Genomic DNA, 18726 nt, shown 5'->3' on the forward strand with positions numbered 1-18726 from the left:
AGTAGTAAGTAGTAGGATGGGTTGACCATAAAGCTTACGCAATGGCTGTCACCAAAACTAAAGTGTGGTGTCTACAACCACCCTCTTTCTTATAGGAACGGACCACCCATGGACTGAATATGAAAGAAGTGGAAGAGTTAGAGATGTTGACTCAGCAATTGATGCGGGAGATGGACAAACAGCCGACAGCAGATTCACATACCATGGGTGAGTTGACTTCTTAGATACAGTACATGTTCTGTGTTGATAAAGAAAGTGCATATGTCATAAAATATATTCTGCCATATGTTTAGTGGTTTATTTATAAGTTTTTACCATATCTGAGTGACTTAAAATTAAGACCATAATAGACTATTCAGATTTTCGATTGCCTGCATACTTGGTGTTTTCAAGTTACCTTCCTTTTTGTTCATACAAGGAGCAGTGGTTAGGGGCCAAGGGGTATATTGTTGTCCCACACAGTTTATAAAGCTCTACTGATTTGAATGGTTGTGTATTTCAGTGTCATCACTATGGCCTGGCATCATGACTTGGCCTTGATTGGAGGACCAAGGTAGAGACCACAAAGGCAACTCAATTATAGCTTATGTGGTCTCCATGAGTGTCATGAGAAAACAACTTGTTGTTTGTCAAGTTTTTATGGTAAAGTGTAACTGTTGAGACATTTTGAAAGTTTTTATGAGTGGGGTGACAATTCTAACTATTGTGGAGGGTCTCAGCACCCAGACCCCCCACCAATGAAATCTTTTGACATGTCTCTATGAAGGGTGCACTTTAACATATTTTTTTAAAGAAGTGTTGGTGATATATATATATATTTTTAAAGAAGTGTTGGTGATGTTTTTTTTTTTTTATATTCCACTGAAAAACAATCCTTGAATTTTACAGTTTTCATTCTGGCCACTAAGCCTAATAAAAATCTTGAACTATTCAGCATTTTCCTCCTTGTCATCTTAGGTAAGATTACAATGAAAGGCAACACCAGTATATAGATAAGACAGGTGCCATTCACAATAGGTGATGGTCACAGCTCCCTCCCTGAACACTAATCTCTGCACAGGTCACAGAGCACGCCTGGAAAACTCTCCCATAGAAGTCGATGAATTCCCTCCATTCTGTTGTTTTCTTTGTAGTTGATGGAAAACAGTGTTTTCCAACCAGTGTGCCTCCTGTTGTTTCAAAACTACAACTCCCAGCATGCCCTGACAGCCAAAGGCTGGGTACAGATTAAGGGATTTTTGCATAGCAGGGAAGGGAGTCCTCAATATTGTGCAGTTTTGCAATATCCCAATATTTACCCTACAGATTTTCCACCCAACTCTATTTCCATCTAAATGTTTCGATGGGTAGAGACACATTTCATACATTACTCTGTACGTTTTCCGTATTAGATACATAACCCACATGCTGTTTACCAGGATTTCTCTTTCGCCCACTCACTGTTTATGGGATTCAATCTCCATGATGTAAACTCTCAAGTAGAAGAGTGAAGTGGAGGTGGAAATGGTTCATGTGAGACACAAGAAGCTGTTTGGATTGGAGACTGAACCTTAATGATCCACTTACATGGTTAGATAATGGTCCCCCTCGAGTTCTACCAGCGGACTGACTACAGGACCTTATACACAGGGCAATAATCTATTCCTATAACCATTCGGTCGATATTCAGAGGGTGTAATAGATCTTTATGTAGGAAATAAAGGCTCCGAACCTCTGGGGCCTCTTTACTTCTCAGATAAATTATTTTACTTTTCGCTCATTTTGCCAATTCTTCACAATCTTAATTGGGAAATATAGTTTTTTTTTTTCTCCTGATAATTTTTATTTCTATTATTATTATTATTTTTTAATGTAATATATTTTATATTCATTCTAACGGTTTCAAGAACAGTGTAAATAGATTAAAATTTTCTTGTATGTAACACAACTTGCAATGTAACACAACATATATAGCCATATTCACATTGACACAAAACAAAAATTTGCTTGTCCAGCACTAGCTAAACACTTTACTTGCCCTTAGTATACTGGTGGCTTACTACCAGCCACCCTACAAAACAAAACCTCAAATGTGTTAGCCAACTAACAATTTGGTCACAAAGTCTGCTTTTTGAGGCTACACTTTTTGGAGTACAACTCCCATCTGAGGATCAGGTTCTTCTCAGCCTTTTTAGGCAAGACGGACTCTCAGCTATTTTTATTGCCCAGTGACAAGCAGACTTCAGCACATGTGCTGATCTGGGCTAGTCTAAAATCCTGGTATGGCCCAGGAAATGGAATGAAAGTCCCCACTACCAATTCTGCCTTTCATTCCATAAAAAATCCAGGCCCAAAAATAGAACCGCTATGCTCTGTCTAGAGATTTATCTTTTTACTGGATTTTCCTATATCTCTCCAATCTTCCCCTGGATCTAATATGCGCTTCCAGAAACCTAGTGTCTACATATGACAGGTACCCTGGTGAAAATACAGTGATACCCTACCACCATTCTTGTCACTGTCTCATAAAATGTAATATAAAAAAAACTTAAGGTTTGGCAGAAATGTAACTATTTTAAATGTAATTTCAGAACAATTTTTCAAGTTAATAAAAAAAAAAAAAAAAAAAATCTGTAATGACCTGGAAACCAATAACAAGCAGGGTAACTACTAATAATCAATTTTATTCAACCATCAGAGAGCACAGATTAATCACCCCCTATCATTTTCGGGGGTTTTGGTTGCGTTTTAGCCGAGGGTTGGTATAAGTGATAGCGCTGTGGAATCCGTGTGCGCTATATAAAAAAAATATATATATATATATTTATTATTATCATAAGTGATTCCTTGTTGCAAATAAAGCGGGGGAGGGCTCCTGCTTTATGGAAGGTCAAGGGGTAAATAGCTGATGTTCTTGGACAATTGTAGAATAATTCTGTACCTATTTCTAACAGAAGAAACATTTTTAGTGCTTGTCTTATAAAGACGACCCATGCACTTATTTCCTACTAGTGTATGTGAACATCATATGGGGATGTCCAGATTGTGGAATATTTCATTTTTACTATCTGTATTATAGAAAAATCCTGAAATCATGCAGTTTTCATTATGGCCACTAAGCCTAATAATAAGCTTGTCCTTTTCAGCATTTTCTTCCTTGCCATCACAGGCAAGATAACAATGATAGGCAACACCTGTGTACAGATAAGACAGGAGGAGACCTTTCACAATATGTGATAGTCACAGCTCTCCACTTATGCTTCCCTGAACAATAATCTCTGCACAGAGCATACCATGAAAATTCTCCTATAGAAGTCAATGAGTCCCCTCCAGTCTATTGTTTTCTTTGTCCTGGTGTCGCTCTAAAGCAGTGCCTCCAGCTGTTGTAAAACTATAACTCCGAGCAGCCGTTGGCTGTTCGGGCATGCTGATTGTATTTTTGCAACAGCTGGGGGGCCACAGTTTGGAGACCACTGATTGATTTATAATGAGAATGGAGGGCCTAGTTATAAAGCTATGTGGATATGGTTGTAGCGAAAGGGTTAATAAACTTGGCGGATTAGCTTTATCCTGATGTAATCTCATAATCATATTTTTTTTTTTGTTTTTCCTGTTCTCACACGGATTATCTGCTGTCGAATTAATTCCTACGTGTTTGCAACAAATTAACTGTATAAAGAATCTGGGCCACTTACCTGGGCTGGAAAATAATATTAATACAAACTGGTCAGAACTAGTAAAACATAGGTGCATGGGAGGGCACGTAATAAATCATGACGCTATCAATGTTTTTGGGTTTTTGGCCCCATTGTCTAGACACTAGATTATTTATCGAGGACAAAGTTTTAAAAAGTGACTTATTTTTATTATAAAAGTTGCTTAAGTTGTTTTGTTTATGAAAGTTTTAAAATGATTTAGTTTTTATTATTATTATTATTATTATTATTAGTAGTAGTAGTAGTAGTAGTAGTAGTAGTAGTTTTATTATTACTATTATTATTTTATTTGTATTATCATAATTTATTATTATTATTATTATTGTGTGTATATATATAATAATAATAATTAATAATAATGTGTATATATATATATGTGTGTGTGTGTATATATATATATATATATATATATATATATATATATATATATATATTATAATATATTAAAAATGTTTCCCTTTTTTATTTGTTTTTATTATTCTTTACGTAGTTATGAGAAAGTAAAATTATATAATACAATTTCTTTTTTTTTTTTAAAGGGTACCTTTTGATATATTATAGATTAATGTATGCAGAATAACTTTACAATTGCATGTTATTAAAAAATATGCTTCTTTCTATTTAATTTTCCACTTTGAAGAAATGACCACTAGGGGTCTCCCTACCAGTCCTGGCAGCAAGCATTTCAGACTCATGCTGGAGTCCTAAACACTACGAGCTGCCAGTCTGCTTTGTTCACAAAGGAGAACACTCAGCGCTGCCAGCCTGCTTTGTTCACAGCCTGTTTGTCTGTGAACAAAGCAGGCTGGCAGCTCTGAGTGTTTAGGACTCCAGCATGAGTCAGAAATGCTTGCTGACAGGACTGATCGGGAAAAATACAATAGAAAGAAGCATATTTTTCATTAACATGCTATTGGAAAGTTATTCAACATTCATTAATCTAAAATATATCAAAAGTTTATTTGATGAGAGGTACCCTTTAAATCAATTGGTGCCAGAAAGTTAAACAAATTTGTAAATTACTTCCATTAAAAAATCTTAATCCTTCCAGTACTTATCAGCTGCTGTATACTCCATAGGAAGTTGTGTAGTTCTTTTCAGTCTGACCACAGTGCTCTCTGTCCGTATCAGGAACTGTCCAGACAGTTCCTGACATGGACAGAGGTGTCAGCAGAGAGCACTGTGGTCAGATTGGAAAGACCTACACAACTTCCTCTGGAGTATACAGCAGCTGATAACTACTGGGAGGATTAAGATTGTTTAATAGAAGTAATTTACAAATCGGTTTAACTTTCTGCCACCAGTTGATTTAAAAAAATCCACTGTAGTATCCCTTTAAAACAGGCATGAACTTACCAGACAGGGTGACATACTGTTATAGTTTGAGGCTATGTTCACACACGGTATTTTGTTATTTTTTTTATTTTTATATTAAAGATGCAGGATTTTTTACATTTTTGCATTATGGTTTTTTTGCTCCTCCCCGTCTAATAGCCATAACGCTTTCAATTTTCTTTCAAATTTTTTTTTGCGCCACCAATTGTACTTTGTAATGATATCACTCATTTTACCAAAAACCCCCAAAAAATTGTGGGACAAAATCGTAAAAAAAGAAAAAAAAAATGCGATTCTGCAAGTTTTGGTGGCTTCCGTTTCTACGCAGTGCACTTTTTGGTAGAATGACACATTATCTTTATTCTATAGGTCCGTACGGTTACGATATTCAATTGATATAATTTTTGTTTTATTTTACTGCTTTCAAAAAAAATTCCAACTTTTTGTGAGAAAAGGAGTATGCTTAAAATTGTCCTCTTCTGACCCGTATAACACTTTTATTTTTCCGCACACACAGCTGTATCGGGGCTCATTTTCTGTACCGTGATCTGTAGTTTTTATCGCTACCATCTTTGTTTTGATGGGACTTTTTGATTGTTTTTCATTTACCTTTTTTTACGTGTACACCATTGACTGGGTGGTTTTATTAAAGTTATATTATTATATTATATAGTAATAGTTCGGATATTTACACATGCCGCAATACCACGTATGTTTATTTTTGTTTACATTATTTTACTTAAAAAACAGGAAAAGGAGCGGGATTCAAAAATATATACTGTATTTTTCGCCCTATAGGACGCACCGGCATATAAGACGCACCCAATTTTAAAGGTGCAAAATCTAGAAAAAAAAGATTCTGAGCCCAACAGTGATCTTCAACCTGCGGACCTCCAGATGTTGCAAAACTACAACTCCCAGCATGCCCGGACAGCCGATGGCTGTCCGGGCATGCCGGGAGTTGTAGTTTTGTAACATCTGGAGGTCCGCAGGTTGAAGACCACTGTTATAGGAGGTAATACTCACCTGTCCCCTCCGCTCCGGACCCATCACCGCTGCCCTGGATGTCGCTCCATCGCTGTCGCCGCGTCCCCGTGGTGTCCCCGACGCTCCGGACGTCTTCTTCCCTGGGATCCACGCTCTCCGTCACCTTCATCACATCGCTATGCACGCCGCTCCTATTGGTTGACGAGATGGCGTGCATGACGACGTGATGATGACGAAGGAGAGCGCCGGCCATGCAGGGGATCCCGGCACAGAGCAGACACTGAGGAGGCAGGTAAGTTCCCTCCCGGTGTCCTGTAAGCTGTTCGGGACGCCGCGATTTCACCGTGGCGGTCCCGAACAGCCCGACTGAGCAGCCGGGTTAGTTTCACTTTCGCTTCAGGCGCGGCGGTCTGCTTTGATCGCCGCATCTGAAGGGTTAATACAGGGCATCACCGCGATCGGTGATGTCCTGTATTAGCCGCGGGTCGCGACCCGATAGGTGTGTATTCGCCATATAAGACGCACCAGCTTTCCCCCCCCCCCCCCCCAGTTTTGGGGAACAAAAAGTGCGTCTTATACGGGAAAAATACGGTATATATATTTTTTTTCCCCACAATTTTTAAGTCCCCATAGTGGCATATTATATGCAATGTTTCGATTTGCATACAGTGAACAGTGCTGTGCTATAGCACAGCATTGATCGGATTTATTGGCGCTCTATTACTACAGACTGCCTGCACTGAGCGCCAATCAGACAGGACTGAGGCAGGAGTGACCCACTGGGCATTTAGCTCCTGAGCACGTGCTATACAACGATAGAGGACGTACATGTAGTACATCCTGTGTCCTTTAGGGGTTCACCATAAAATGACTGTGGAGGAGTCTCTAGTAAATGCCTAGGCCAGTGTTTTCCAAACATTGTGTCTCCAGCTGTGGCAAAACTACAACTCTCAGCATGTCTGGACAGCCAAAGGCTGCCGGGAGTTGTAGTTTTACCACAGCTGGAGGCACCCTGGGAGGGAAATATTGTTTTAGAGCAACAACAATAGACTGGAGGGAACTCATTGACTTCTTTAGGAGAGTTTTCATGGCATGCTTTGTGTAGAGGTTATTGTTCAGGGAGGCATAAGGAAAGAGCTGTGACTATTACATATTGTGAAGGGTCTCATCCTGTCTTATCTGTATAACAAGTGCTGCCTATCATTGTAATCTTGCCTGTGATGACAAGGAGGAAAATGCTAAAAAGAGCCAGCTTATTATTAGGCTTAGTGGCCATAATGAAAACTGCATGATTTCATGATTTCTCAATAATAATTATAGGGCATGCTAGGAGTTGTAGTTTTGCACCAACTGAAGACACACTGTTTGGGAAAACACTGGCCTAGATGATCCAGTCTCATTGCCACATGTAGTCAGGAAGAATTTTTACATTTCGGATAGATAGGTCCTTTTTTTCCTTTTTTTTTCTTTTTAAATATATTATAATTTATTTGTTTATTTTTTGTCTGCCTCTTAGTCAATAGGAGGAATCTAGAACTGTCTGTACACCCCTTGATGGACAGAAGTCTTTTTTTTTTTTTTTTTTTTTTCAACCATTCTAACCTTGTAACTTTATATTGGACTTAATTGACTTATAGGACAAAGAGCATTCACGGTCCTGTCAGCGCTAGGTACACCGAGTTCGCTTGTCTGGTGCTGAATAACATAAATTTCACTCACAGAAAACTTTAGAACCTTTTTATGTTTTTTTTTTTCTATCTATCCTTAGATATGATTATTCGAAATTCTACGCCCAAAGCTGCAAATTTGAGTCAATTAATTTACATTAAAATCTGCAGCATAAAATCTGTAGCTTCAAAACCTGCGTGCTAAATATGTGAAGGACAGTTTACATGTGAATACATCCTAAAGGGGGTGTCTAGCAATTTTTTATATTGGAAAGGATGGGCTGAAAAAAGTAGAAAAAAATAAATAAAACAAATACTCAACTGCTCCGATCATCCTCCACTGCTGTTCCGTCGGTGTCTCGTTCGTGCTGCTTTCCACTGTTCTTGGGATGTCTTAAAATGAAGAAGTGTGGCAAGTACTTGCATATTGTTCCCAAGTAAAACTACAGTTCTGTTACAATATAAGGGTATGTTCATGTGTCGGAATGTCCACAATTCTCCCAAAAATCTGTTGGGCAAAGCTTGCTGAATGGAATTGCTGCGGAATTTCTATTTTCTGAGAACACAGAATTCTGCCAAAATTTAAGCCCCATTAATATCAATGGGATTCCGCTGTGGGATTCTGCTAAATATAAGACTGGTCTTAAATTTTAGCAAAATGTGGAAAGCAGAATTTCTTGTGTCTGAATGGGACGCGGGAATCAATTTAAATCAAGAGACAGTAAATTGCGGCAGCATTTTTCTGCAGAATTTCGCACGTGTGAACATACCCTTAAAGGAGTAGTCTGGTGATATATAACTTATCCCCTATCCAAAGGATAGGGGATAAGTTAAAGATTGTGGGGGGTCCGAGCACTGGGAACCCCGCAATCTCCTGAATGTGGCCCAGGGGCAGTCTGCTTGAAGGGGGCGTGCTGGTCCCCTGCACGGAGCGGCAGCTGACACACCCCCTCCATGTACCCCATAAAGATAAATGGAGGGGGTGTGCGGGGGTCCTAACGGCCACTTCCGGCAAACTGCCTAGCCCCCGTTCAGGAGATAGCGGGAAGGGGGGCAGCGCTCAGACCCCCCCCCCCCCCCCCACGATCTATAACTTATCTCCTATCCTTTGGATAGGGGATAAGTTATATTTCACGAGACTACTCCTTTAATCCTGCAATCTGGATTCCGTATGATAATATTTACTTAGAATATGATACTGCTGCATGGTTCCCATAAAAAAACTACTATTCAGTTACAACATAATACTGCCAAATGGTTCCTATATAATGCTACAGTTCAGTTACAACCTAATCCTGCCGTATGGTTCCCATATAAAACTACAATCCAGTTACATTTAAATCCTGCCATTTTGGTTTCTATATAAAACTACAACTAAGTTACATTATAAGCTTGTCCTATGGTCCTCACATAATACAACATTTCAGTTTCAATATAATACTGCTGTATGGTAATCCACATAATACAACAATTCAGTATCAATATAATACCGCCTTATACCGATTAATAGTGGATGGTGTTAGTTTGCTATAATTTGTGGTCTCTCCCAGAAACAACGGTCCTGGGCAGTTACCCCGTTTCTCCTTCCTTAAACCTGCCCCATAATCTGAAGCCCTGTGTGTCTTGGACCCGTAGTGACTTCTGTAATTTTTCCTTTATAGATCGCTGTAAAATATGCGGCCAGGGATTGTCCAGGACAGAGACCGTGGTGAGGGCCGGCGAGCACTTGTACCATGTCCATTGCTTCACCTGTTCCAAGTGCGACCAGCAGCTACAAGGACAGCAGTACTATGAGTGTGAGGGGCGGCCCCTCTGTGAGGACTGTTACCAGGTGAGTCCGCAAAATGCTGGTTGGGTCTGTGCTGAAGATACAAGTGGGACTTGGTCCTTGTGTCCAAGACCATGGGCCATCCCATCTCTACCAAAGTAATGGCATAGGTAACCTACCTGGCTGGTATTTTACCGGCACAGCCAGTGTTTTGGCTACCCTGCCGGTATTTATCCAACCAAATCCGGAATGTTGCACCATATGCTATACGAGTGTTTCCCAAACAAAGCACCTCCAGCTGTTGCAAAACTACAACTCCCAGCATGCCCGCATGCTGGGAGTTGTAGTTTTGCAACAGCTGGAGGCACCCCTGGTTGAAACATACTGACCTATACTATATACTACTATATAGTCCAACATGCTGGGAGGTGAAGTTTTGCAACAGCTGGAGGCATTCCTGGTTGGGAAACACTGACCTATACTATATACTACTATATAGTCCAACATGCTGGGAGTTGTAGTTTTGCAACAGCTGGAGGCGCTCTAGTTGGGAAACACTGACCTATACTATATACTACTATATAGTCCATCATGCTGGGAGTTGTAGTTTTGCAACATCTGGAGGCACCCCTGGTTGGAAAACACTGACCTATACTAAATACTACTATATAGTCCAACATGCTGGGAGTTGTAGTTTTGCAACAGCTGGAGGCACCCCTGGTTGGGAAACACTGACCTATGCTATATACTACTCTATAGTCCAACATGCTGGGAGTTGTAGTTTCATTTGGGGCAGCTGCTGAGTCACAGGCTGTATTAGGGCATGCTGGGAGTTGTAGTTAGTAACTAACTGCAACTCCCGAATTTAATAAAAAAAAAATCATAAAGTCACATCAAAACAAAATGGAACTGTTAAAAACCACAAAAAATGAGCCCTCACATAGGCCCGTATAAGGTGAAATAAAAAAGTTATAGGGGTCAGAATAGGGCAAAATTTCTCCCCCCCCCCCCCCCTGCATATGTGTATCCTGTGATGTCACGCATATATAATTAATTATGCAAATTAGCATGGCCGTTTTTTTTTTGCCAGAGAGGTGGCAACTCTAGTCATCATCTACTTGGATTGGAATAAAGTCATGTAGCCACCACATTAGGCCTCAGTCACATTGCCGTCAGACTCCGCTTTTCAGAGTTCCGTCAGCAAATTCTGTCAGAGCGACGGGAGTTTAGCGGAGAAAAAAAAATTGTGTTTGCAGTATTTTTTTTTTCTCTGCTAAACTACCGGATCCCCATCTGTTGTGTTCCGACTTGTTTCAGGGTCCACTCTGCTCAAGAAAACAAAACTGAACGGGACGGAAGACAACGTCAATGTGAACTTCGCCTTAAAGGATATCTGTCACCACTGTCGCCTGCACGAACTTGTCGGTACCGGCAGTGCAGGTGACACTGATTACAACGGTACTTACCTTGTCCCGTCCCGTTCCGTGCAGGGGTTCTCCGGTAATCTCCTTCATTAACTTCAGCTCCAGCCTGGTTTGGGGCACCGGCGGAGCTTAGTGATGTCACCGCTGCTGTTCTCCAGCAATGGGAGCCAGCAGAGAGCAGCAGCGGCTTGGGGCATGGGCGGAGCTTAGTGACATCACCTCTGCTGGGTCCTGCTGCTAGAGAACAGCAGCAGTGATATCACTAAGCTCCGCCCATGCCCCAAGCCGGGCCAGGGCTGAAGTTAATGAAGGAGATTACCGGAGCTCCCCTGCACGGAACTGGACAAGGTAAGTACCGTTGTCACCAGTGTCACCTGCACTACCTGTTGGTACTGACAGTGCAGGTGACACTGGTGAAAGGATTCCCTTTAAAACCATTCATCATTTATTGCACATCACATCAGTCCTGCCAAACCTATTTACAAGTGCCCATGAAGCCTTAAAGGGGTATTCCAGGCAAAAACTTTTTTATATATATCAACTGACTCCAGAAAGTTAAACAGATTTGTAAATTACTTCTATTAAAAAATCTTAATCCTTTCAGTACTTATGAGCTTCTGAAGTTAAGGTTGTTCTTTTCTGTCTAAGTGCTCTCTGATGACACCTGTCTCGAGAAACGTTTAGAAGAGGTTTGCTATGGGGATTTGCTTCTAAACTGGGCGTTTCCCGAGACAGGTGTCATCAGAGAGAACTTAGACAGAAAAGAACAACCTTAACTTCAGAAGCTCATAAGTACTAAAAGGATTAAGATTTTTTAATAGAAGTAATTTACAAATCTGTTTAACTTTCTGGAGCCAGTTGATATATATAAAAAAGTTTTAGCCTGGAATACCCCTTTAAGTTGGCCATGCACATTAAATATGTCAGCCAAACACATTGATTCCCAGGACACATTAGAATGCTCTGTATAATACATGGTTCCTCTCTTCTAGGATACATTAGAATGCTCTGTATGATATATGGTTCCTCTCTTCTAGGATACATTAGAATGCTCTGTATAATACATGGTTCCTCTCTTCTAGGACACATTAGAATGCTCTGTATAATACATGGTTCCTCTCTTCTAGGATACATTAGAATGCTCTGTATAATATATGGTTCCTCTCTTCTAGGACACATTAGAATGCTCTGTATAATATATGGTTCCTCTCTTCTAGGACACATTAGAATGCTCTGTATAATACATGGTTCCACTCTTCTAGGATACATTAGAATGATCTGTATAATATATGGTTCCTCTCTTCTAGGATACATTAGAATGCTCTGTATAATACATGGTTCCTCTCTTCTAGGATACATTAGAATGCTCTGTATAATACATGGTTCCTCTCTTCTAGGATACATTAGAATGATCTGTATAATATATGGTTCCTCTCTTCTAGGACACATTAGAATGCTCTGTATAATACATGGTTCCTCTCTTCTAGGACACATTAGAATGCTTTGTATAATATATGGTTCCCCCCTTCTAGGACACATTAGAATGCTCTGTATAATACATGGTTCCTCTCTTCTAGGATACATTAGAATGCTCTGTATGATATATGGTTCCTCTCTTCTAGGATACATTAGAATGCTCTGTATAATACATGGTTCCTCTCTTCTAGGACACATTAGAATGCTCTGTATAATACATGGTTCCTCTCTTCTAGGATACATTAGAATGCTCTGTATAATATATGGTTCCTCTCTTCTAGGACACATTAGAATGCTCTGTATAATATACGGTTCCTCTCTTCTAGGACACATTAGAATGCTCTGTATAATACATGGTTCCACTCTTCTAGGATACATTAGAATGATCTGTATAATATATGGTTCCTCTCTTCTAGGACACATTAGAATGCTCTGTATAATACATGGTTCCTCTCTTCTAGGACACATTAGAATGCTTTGTATAATATATGGTTCCCCCCTTCTAGGACACATTAGAATGCTCTGTATAATACATGGTTCCTCTCTTCTAGGATACATTAGAATGCTCTGTATAATATATGGTTCCTCTCTTCTAGGATACATTAGAATGTTCTGCATAATATATGGTTCCTCTCTTCTAGGATACATTAGAATGCTCTGTATAATATATGGTTCCTCTCTTCTAGGATACATTAGAATGCTCTGTATAATGTATGGTTCCTCTCTTCTAGGACACATTAGAATGCTCTGTATAATACATGGTTCCTCTCTTCTAGGATACATTAGAATGCTCTGTATAATACACGGTTCCTCTCTTCTAGGATACATTAGAATGCTCTGCATAATTTATGGTTCCTCTCTTCTAGGACACATTAGAATGCTCTGTATAATATATGGTTCCTCTCTTCTAGGATACATTAGAATGCTCTGTATAATATATGGTTCCTCTTTCTAGGACACATTAGAATGCTCTGTATAATATATGGTTCCTCTCTTCTAGGACACATTAGAATGTTCTGCATAATATATGGTTCCTCTCTTCTAGGACACATTAGAATGCTCTGTATAATATATGGTTCCTCTCTTCTAGGACACATTAGAATGCTCTGTATAATATATGGTTCCTCTCTTCTAGGATACATTAGAATGCTCTGTATAATACATGGTTCCTCTCTTCTAGGATACATTAGAATGCTCTGTATAATATATGGTTCCTCTCTTCTAGGACACATTAGAATGCTCTGTATAATACATGGTTCCTCTCTTCTAGGATACATTAGAATACTCTGTATAATACATGGTTCCTCTCTTCTAGGATACATTAGAATGATCTGTATAATATATGGTTCCTCTCTTCTAGGACACATTAGAATGCTCTGTATAATACATGGTTCCTCTCTTCTAGGACACATTAGAATGCTTTGTATAATATATGGTTCCCCCCTTCTAGGACACATTAGAATGCTCTGTATAATACATGGTTCCTCTCTTCTAGGATACATTAGAATGCTCTGTATAATATATGGTTCCTCTCTTCTAGGATACATTAGAATGTTCTGCATAATATATGGTTCCTCTCTTCTAGGATACATTAGAATGCTCTGTATAATATATGGTTCCTCTCTTCTAGGATACATTAGAATGCTCTGTATAATGTATGGTTCCTCTCTTCTAGGACACATTAGAATGCTCTGTATAATACATGGTTCCTCTCTTCTAGGATACATTAGAATGCTCTGTATAATACACGGTTCCTCTCTTCTAGGATACATTAGAATGCTCTGCATAATTTATGGTTCCTCTCTTCTAGGACACATTAGAATGCTCTGTATAATATATGGTTCCTCTCTTCTAGGATACATTAGAATGCTCTGTATAATATATGGTTCCTCTTTCTAGGACACATTAGAATGCTCTGTATAATATATGGTTCCTCTCTTCTAGGACACATTAGAATGTTCTGCATAATATATGGTTCCTCTCTTCTAGGACACATTAGAATGCTCTGTATAATATATGGTTCCTCTCTTCTAGGACACATTAGAATGCTCTGTATAATATATGGTTCCTCTCTTCTAGGATACATTAGAATGCTCTGTATAATACATGGTTCCTCTCTTCTAGGATACATTAGAATGCTCTGTATAATATATGGTTCCTCTCTTCTAGGATACATTAGAATGCTCTGTATAATGTATGGTTCCTCTCTTCTAGGATACATTAGAATGCTCTGTATAATATATGGTTCCTCTCTTCTAGGACACATTAGAATGCTCTGTATAATATATGGTTCCTCTCTTCTAGGACACATTAGAATGCTCTGTATAATATATGGTTCCTCTCTTCTAGGATACATTAGAATGCTCTGTATAATGTATGGTTCCTCTCTTCTAGGATACATTAGAATGCTCTGTATAATATATGGTTCCTCTCTTCTAGGACACATTAGAATGCTCTGTATAATATATGGTTCCTCTCTTCTAGGACACATTAGAATGCTGTGCGGTATGCGAGAAGAAGATAACAGAGCGCTTGCTGAAAGCCATGGGCAAATCCTATCACCCTGAATGTTTCACCTGTGCTGTCTGCAGTCGCCCCCTACAGGGAGAGCCTTTCATTGTGGATGACAGTAACCTGCCATACTGTGTCGCCGATTACCACAGGTTACTTCACCTCCGATAACTATACTTCCTGTATAAAGTTGGGACTCCTTTGTGAGATGCCATGTTACCATGTAACGTGTATTCCGATGTCGTGACGCTGCTTATGTTATACTGTTATATTATTGTAATCTTCTTTATGGAGGCGGTCTCCATAGCAGTTGTTCTATGTTACAGCAGCAATGCTCACGTAGTGACCATTATAGCTCGTTCACCAAAGACCACGCAGCCGTATACCTTCAGATCAGCCTATATTATGCTTGCCTATATACTGTGCCCATGTTATGCAGTGTTTGCTTACTTTTACCTTTTTGCCTCTTTTGGTTATGTTTAGGAAGTATGCCCCTCGCTGCTCAGTCTGTGGAGACCCAATTGCCCCGGAACCTGGACGGGATGAGACCGTAAGGGTGGTGGCACTGGAGAAGAATTTCCATATGATGTGTTACAAGTGTGAGGTGAGGCCTTTTCTACGTTTTATTTTGAAGATTGATTTTTTTTAATCAGCTGGTGCCAGAAAGTTAAACAGATTTGTAAATTACTTCTATTTAAAAATCTTAATCCTTCCAGAACTTATCAGCTACTGTATGCTCCAGAGGAAGTTCTTTTCTTTTTGAATTTCTTTCTAGTCTGACCACAGTGCTCTCTGCTGACACCTCTGTCCATTTTAGGAACTGTCCAGAGTAGGAGCAAATCCCCATAGCAAACCTCTCCTGCTCTGTACAGTTCCTAAAATGGACAGAGGTGTCAGCAGGGAGCACTGTGGTCAGACAGAAAGGAAATTCAAAAAGAAAATAACTTCCTCTGGAGCATTAAGCAGCTGATAAGTACTGGTAAGATTAAGATTTTTAAATAGAATGAATTTACAAATCTGTTAAACTTTCTGGCACCGGTTGATTTATTTCCAGGGGAGTATCCCTTTAAAGGGGTACTCCGGTGCCCCAGCTTTCGGAACATTTTGTTCTGAACGCTGGGTGCAGGCTGCGGGGGTCGTGACGTCACGCCACACCCCCTCAATGCAATCCACCGCGCCTCCTCTCAGGTGTGACGTGCCATCACAAGGGGCGTGAACGTGACATCGCCGACCCTGCAGCCCACAACCAGTGTCCAGAACAAAATGTTCTGAACGCTGGGGCAGTGGCGTACCCCTTTAAACTTGCTTTTGTTGCTGCAACTTGGCATTGAGCACTCTCGTAACAGATACGGTACTTTTTGAAAAACGTAATGTTTGTTTGTTTATATATATTTTTTATTTTTTTGTTGCTTCTCTCAGGACTGCGGTTTCCCCCTCTCCATCGAAGCGGATGACTCCGGTTGCTTCCCACTAGACGGCCACGTTCTGTGCAAAAAATGCCACACGGTGAGGGCACGGGCTGCTATGTAACGTCACCTACGTAGGTCACTCCTAGATACAAGCTCCAGCTTTGTCCACCAAAGACTCTTGGACCGACTGACCGCTCCGTCCTCGTCACTGCTGCTGCTTCTGACGTAGTCCAGTGTTACGGTTTATTAACCAGTTTACAGCTTCTGCTGCGGAGACTTCTAGATAACTCCTGGTCGGCCGTCACTTCGCTGCTAACCTCTAGTTAGTACTTTTCGCTTGTCTGCCTGATCGCCCGCCTGCCACAAATCGTCTTTTACGTGTTAGTGCCGACTTGCAATTTTTTTTTATTATGTTTTTATTTTTTATCTTTTCATCTTGTGACTGGAGTGGAAACCTCTATGGACTGAATGATTTTTAATTTTTTTTCCAATAGTTGAATCAGCCAGAAAATCTAAAATTTGGACTTCGGTATAAGGTGACCCTAAAGAGCACCCCCCCAACCTCCCTCCCCCATGAACAAAACAAAATTGAAAAAATTTCCAAAAAGTTTTTGAGTTGTCTTTAGGTTTCCGAAAGCCTTGATAAATATCACTTTGCTGTTTTGTTACCACCCAGCATTTCCAGACCCCTAAACGGCAAGTCTGCTTAGCCAGAAGTGTCACGTTATGGGGGTCGAGCATGATGTTTTACTGGCTATTGCCCAATCTTTTACTGGCATGACAGAAGAGGGTGACTCTTTGTTTTTGGGAATTTTTTTACATTTTCAGGGGAGAAATGCTTTTTCAGTCGCGAGGGTCTCAGCTCATGTGTTTCCTCCGCTAGCCCCATAGGCTACCTTTGCTGTGTGTTTCTGAGTTACTTACTTTTTCTTTTTGCACATTTCTTACCAAAAATAGATTAAATGAGGCTTAAAAAAAACAAAAAAAGAAGAAAAAAAAATAAACGCAGAAAAAAGCCATTTTATAGAACAACTATCAGGTAACCTGAGAATAACGGCACAGAGTTTACAGGAACTTGGCTGTAGTGTCCTGTGAACCCCTGTTCATAGAGAGGACCATATATAGGACCATATTTTTTTAAGTGACATTGTTTTTGTTAACGATAAAACTACCCATTAAAATAAAACGAAAAACAAAAAAAATTCATTGTGTATTTAGATTTTTCTTACAGGTAAAATAAGTCATTTTAAAGCAAATGTTAATCTTGAAAGGATATTTTTTTTCCCTAAGGCTGGAATTCCACTTGTTTTTTTTTTTTTTTTTTGGGGGGGGGGGCGGAACGCCAATTCTGCCGCATGGTGTTTTTTCGGCCATGTTGAGCCACTGGCGATTTTTTTTTTTTTTTTTTTTTTTTTTTGTGAAAATCGTGGCGTTTTTCTCCCATAGAAGTCTATGGGAGTGAAAAAAAGCCAAGAAAAATGATATGTGGGTTTTAACTTTGGCGTTTTTGCAGGCGGTTTTCATTCTTTTTTGGACTTTAGCGATCCAAAAAAGTGATGGAGATTGGATATACCTTTTTTAATAAAATTTCGTATGGTACCATTAAAAAATAAATAAATAAAGATAGAGTAGCGAAGGAAATTTTTTTTCCAACGAAATGTATCTTTTTTTATAACAAAATTTATATTACTTTTTAAACAGGGATCAATTTATGTGGGCGGGCTGGGGCCTAAAAATGTAGCCCGCAATAATAAAAATTCTCTAGTGGCCACTGCCAGACGTATATGGTACTAACCTATGGATACGTAATTGCCAGACCCCAGGGCAAAAGCCCTGGGTAAAAAAAAAACCCATAAAATTTAGGTTTTATTGTATTTAGCTTAAAATTAACCCAACAATAATTAAAACGAATTCCAGAACGGACACTGTAAACCGTAATAATATAAGGAGTGAACACTCCATTTTTGTGATATATCGTGGCCCTGCAGAAACCACTATACTTTTGTCCATTCTGGTTTATTAAAAAGCACAAAATTGCCCGCCTCTACATGTTTCGCCATCTCCACGGCGTTCTCAAGAGGCCAGAGTGGCAATGTAGAAGTTCAGTGTCTGATTGGCTGAGGCTGCACACACTTCCCAGATCTCAGCACTAAAGGGAAAATTAGTCATCAGTGCAGAAACCACATGGTTTGTGTCTCTCAAGAAAGTGGGGGCTGCTTTCAGAGAGGGACTTGGACAGAAAGGATGGATAGATTATGTATTTTCCTCACTCCTTGCATGTAAGTGACAACTGAAAGAGGGGAAACTGCTCTATATAGCCAATTATAGTTCGACAATTAAATGGGCTGGTAAAAGGGAAAGGATGGGCTATGGGTTTAGTTCCCCGAAGTACCTCTTAAAGGGGTATTCCAGGCAAAAACTTTTTTTTATATATATCAACTGGCTCCAGAAAGT

General features: G+C 39.7%; 1 protein-coding gene across 7 annotated transcripts in view; it reads left to right on the forward strand.

Moving 5' to 3' along the window:
• The window catches only part of ZYX (zyxin), a 270649-nt gene extending 253151 nt beyond the window's left edge, over window positions 1-17498 (forward strand). For all 7 annotated transcript variants that reach the window (XM_056529087.1, XM_056529085.1, XM_056529090.1 and 4 more), the window contains exons 5-9: window positions 96-207; window positions 9346-9515; window positions 14837-15015; window positions 15347-15467; window positions 16283-17498. In XM_056529087.1, coding sequence (XP_056385062.1) covers window positions 96-207; window positions 9346-9515; window positions 14837-15015; window positions 15347-15467; window positions 16283-16393 — 693 coding nt within the window. In that variant the 3' untranslated portion in view covers window positions 16394-17498. The remainder of the gene's footprint in view (window positions 1-95; window positions 208-9345; window positions 9516-14836; window positions 15016-15346; window positions 15468-16282) is intronic.
• Window positions 17499-18726: the final 1228 nt, after the last annotated feature.

The sequence above is a fragment of the Hyla sarda genome, chromosome 7 (assembly GCF_029499605.1).
Source record: "Hyla sarda isolate aHylSar1 chromosome 7, aHylSar1.hap1, whole genome shotgun sequence".
Classification (NCBI taxonomy): Eukaryota; Metazoa; Chordata; class Amphibia; order Anura; family Hylidae; genus Hyla; species Hyla sarda.